General features: G+C 46.0%; 1 protein-coding gene across 1 annotated transcript; it reads right to left on the bottom strand.

Annotated features, from left to right (window-relative positions):
- Positions 1 to 7: 7 nt before the first annotated feature.
- On the bottom strand, positions 8 to 1,615 carry LOC121812587. The gene is made up of 2 exons (XM_042215172.1): positions 1,036 to 1,615; positions 8 to 854 (listed from the first exon to the last, which is right to left on the bottom strand). Exons 1-2 carry the CDS (start codon positions 1,453 to 1,455, stop codon positions 210 to 212), a joined length of 1,065 nt encoding a protein of 354 aa, XP_042071106.1. The 5' UTR covers positions 1,456 to 1,615; the 3' UTR covers positions 8 to 209.
- Positions 1,616 to 1,880: the final 265 nt, after the last annotated feature.

Below are 1,880 nucleotides of genomic sequence, written 5' to 3' on the forward strand. Positions count from 1 at the left end.
ATTCCATTGTGTATTCAGAAGGCACATTTACAGGAGACACATTTCCAAACAACCAAAAACGCAAATAGACCTACTCAATAGTGTACATTGCAGTACCATGAATTCAGATGAAGCAAAAAAAAAAAAAAAAACACAACACAATAATACTGCAATAGAAAAAACACTATACTGTAAACACAAAAAACCATGACAAGTGTGCATAAGTGGGCTCATGGATCCCGCCGTCTGTTGGGGTCTGGCCACAGGACCTCATCAACATCGCAAGCTATGTCCTCTCCCGCTAGGCACCGGGGAAAATATCCTCTTGCATGCCGAAACCATCCATGGATCGCTGTCACCTCAATGTCGCCGCAGGCCTGTTCCATTGCCTGCAGAAGAGGCATGCGGGCATGTGGTTGGCGGTCATATACTCGCCATCTCCAAGCCGAAAAAAATTCCTCAATAGGGTTTAAAAATGGTGAGTAAGGGGGCAAGTATACCACTTCAAATTGATTGTGGTCGGTGAACCAGGCCTGGACCAGAGCAGCCCGATGGAAACTGACATTATCCCATATCACCACAAACCTGGGCTGATCTGGTCTGTTCTGTACAACTATGTTATGGAGAGCATCTAGAAATGTGAGTATGTGTTGGCTATTGTATGGACCTAGCATTGCATGATGGTGCAGAAGTCCTCGAAGGCATATGGCGGCACATAATGTGATGTTTCCCCCGCGCTGCCCTGGGACGTGCACAATTGCCCTTTGGCCAATTACATTACGACCCCGTCGTCTTGTTTTGCTCAGGTCGAATCCAGCTTCATCAATGAAAATGTATTCATGAGGCTGTGCAGCTCCATCCATGGCCAAGATTCTCTGAAAAAAAGGGGAACATGTCACTGTACTACAGTGCTACACATACAGCACCCTCACCCCATCACACAGGTACCTGTGTAGCTCTCAGAATAGATCCATGTGGTACTGATATGGTACATATTCAGCTGCTACTGGACTTCACCAATACTCTATTGTAAATGTAAGGGACAGTTACACGTACCCGTACATATTCAGCTCGAAGTCCTTTGACCCTGTCACTGTTCCTCTCGAATGGGACTCTGTAGAGCTGCTTCATGGTGATGCTGTGTTTACCCAAGATGCGTCTGATGGTGGTGATGCTCACATGGTCTATGTTGCTGAACACTCGCCTGTCTGCAAGTATTTTCCGTCGTAGCTGGTGGAGACGGATGGCATTGTCTGCCCTCACTAGGTCCACAACGGCAAGTTCCTGCTGTTGTGTGAACAGGCGTTGCCGTCCACCCCCAGAAGGTCTCCGGGTCATTCTGGAGGAATACAACCACATATTGTCATCGGTTTGCTTATTTTTCATACAGTACTTTACTGTATGTACTGTGTCATCCACTGTACAACACTGTACTTCAATATAAGGAATCAGCCACTTTGGCTGCAAAAGGAGCATTAGCACCCCGTACACTTGATATGGTAATGTGATATACTGTAGAACAGTGCTATGGAACCATCTGAGTAGAGCAGAAGGTATGGAGGTGACGACATACCTGTTTTCTAGTCGGAATGTTCGTATTATAGATGCCACTGTGAAGCGGCTTAGATGTGGGTGGACTCTCTGCCCTTTACTTTCATGTGTTTGAGGTATGGTAACAAAAGCTTCACGTTGTGTTACTTTAGTCTGAGCATGGGTTTATAGTGTTCAAGCAACGGGCAAAAACTGTAAAATCATAGCCCAGGCTAAATTCATCGTCTGATTAGAAGCAGCAGGTAAACCACCTGTCAGGACTGGGGTGACATATACTAAAACCCAGTTATCCACAGTCTAGTGATATGACTGAAGCACACTTCAGAGCAGCGTTCTGCATGCTTCAGAAG

The sequence above is a fragment of the Haplochromis burtoni genome, unplaced genomic scaffold (assembly GCF_018398535.1).
Source record: "Haplochromis burtoni strain Fernald_Lab_line unplaced genomic scaffold, NCSU_Asbu1 Contig_667, whole genome shotgun sequence".
Classification (NCBI taxonomy): Eukaryota; Metazoa; Chordata; class Actinopteri; order Cichliformes; family Cichlidae; genus Haplochromis; species Haplochromis burtoni.

Excerpts from the sequence above, each read along its gene's own strand:
- LOC121812587 (XM_042215172.1), bottom strand. The coding sequence starts at position 1,455 with ATGCTCCTTTTGCAGCCAAAGTGGCTGATTCCTTATATTGAAGTACAG. Across the intron at positions 855-1,035 it reads TTCGAGCTGAATATGTACGG|AGAATCTTGGCCATGGATGG; the intron begins GTACGTGTAACT and ends CCTTTTTTTCAG.